General features: G+C 34.0%; 1 protein-coding gene across 1 annotated transcript in view; it reads left to right on the forward strand.

Annotated features, from left to right (window-relative positions):
- NBAS (neuroblastoma amplified sequence) overlaps positions 1-1,861 on the forward strand; it is a 487,556-nt gene that overhangs the window by 3,961 nt on the left and 481,734 nt on the right. The window contains exons 4-5 of the mRNA XM_012653069.1: positions 157-193; positions 1,679-1,756. Coding sequence (XP_012508523.1) covers positions 157-193; positions 1,679-1,756 — 115 coding nt within the window. The remainder of the gene's footprint in view (positions 1-156; positions 194-1,678; positions 1,757-1,861) is intronic.

Genomic DNA, 1,861 nt, shown 5'->3' on the forward strand with positions numbered 1-1,861 from the left:
TATTTATTCTCTCATTTTAAGAGTTATGTTCTCTGTGTTTTGTTTTGTAATGATTCAGTCTCCAGTATATTTTAGATTTCTTGTCTGTAAATCTAATTTGAATATGATTCTCAACAACTGATTTATGTTTGGCTTTGCTGTTTCTTTTTATTACAGATCATTTATTATTTTTACATCAATATATCTGGTACAGGTGAGTCTTCAGTTCTTCAGAGAAACAGTATGACTATCAAATGCAAACAATATTACTGTATTTATGATTTAAGTGTTTATAACTGAATTCCAGATCATGATAAAGATGCTGATATTCAAGTGAACTCAGTTTATAAAACAGACATTTCAAACATTTTGGCATAATCAGACAAGATATCCCAGTAGACTTAGGGTAATTTTTAGTTACCTTAGTTATTATTAAGAATATCTCATGATGACTTCTGCTTCCTCTGATGAGTGTTCTCAGGCTCATCTTGAATGCCCAAATAATGCACCTGTAGGCTGCATGTCTTTTAAAAAGCATTTGGTGCTTATTGTTACATCAGCTTTCTTGTGGTCATCATTCAATTGCTGTGCATCAGAGAAGGTCTTCAGGTTTCAGTTCTTGTGTACTTCTTAATTTCTTGACTGTTAAGTGTATTTTCAGGCATGGTGCTAATTTTCAGCTTTAAAAGGAACAAGAAAATAATTACTCTGACCAAGGCTATAATTCTTTTAGATACATGTGCAGGGATTGTTTTATAGAATTATTTACTACAGATTGCCTTTTCTTTGAGAACATCTAATCTATAAAGCTCCAGAGATAATATAGTTCTGTAAATGAGACCTTTGGCTCTTCTCTAGGGCTTACTTCACTGTTTTTCTGTTTTACTCTATATGTGTTTGTGTATATGTATGCATATATGTGTATACGTATTTACATTTCTTTACTTAATTTTGTCTTACTTTTTAGGGGTGCGTGGGGTGTGATAGGACAGAGAGATGAGCAAAGAGTGGGTGGGAGAAGGGGAAAAGAGTATAAGAGATAGGCTGTTTTTCCTGAGCTCACTAGGCTACTGCTAGCTAGTCCTGAACACCCTTGGATAGGGTGGTCAGAAAATATTTCTGTTCAGGTTGCTGCTTGATAGTTCTTTATGTTATCTATTGGGAAAGAGGACTCGAAAAGAGTTAACTCTGATACAAGCCTTATCCTATGTGTGGGCACCTTAACATCAGGCATCAGAAGGTATCAATACAGGTGTGTTAATGAAAGACTTCCTAATAGAGTTGACTCTTCACCATACATGTAAGAGTCTTTAGATATACCAACATTACAAAGCTTTTGCAAATTATTTCTGTTTTCATTGAAATTTTTGTTAATAAGTTCCATGAAACCCTTGGTATAAGCTCTTTCTGCTCTGTTACTTGTATGATAGATGTCGTTTTCCTGGCAAGTACATAACAATTATACCTTTGAACACACCACTGTGTTTTTCTGGAAATAGAGAAATGTTTATGGTCAAATTTCAGATACCAAATTAGTAACTTTTGGTTTTGAGTGTGCTAACATTCAAATTTTATATTCTAATGGGAAAAAAAATCCCTATCTCTCCCTAGAGATAGTGAATGCTATTTATAGTATTTACCTACTCGTGTGTGGTTTTCATGATGAGATTTTAAGCTAGCTGGTGTGTTATGATTTCAGACCTGCACCTTTTTTGCTCCCAGATGGACTGGTTCGCTTGGTTAATAAACAGATAAACTGGCATTTGGTACTTGCAAGGTAAGGATGTATAAAATTCATATAATGCTTTTTCTATCTGGATTAGCTTTTAAAATTTCGTTACTGACATTAATTTTGGGGTCCTTACGTTTTCACTCTTGGTTT

Source organism: Propithecus coquereli, unplaced genomic scaffold, assembly GCF_000956105.1.
Source record: "Propithecus coquereli isolate 6110/MARCELLA unplaced genomic scaffold, Pcoq_1.0 Scaffold41, whole genome shotgun sequence".
NCBI classification, from domain to species: Eukaryota; Metazoa; Chordata; class Mammalia; order Primates; family Indriidae; genus Propithecus; species Propithecus coquereli.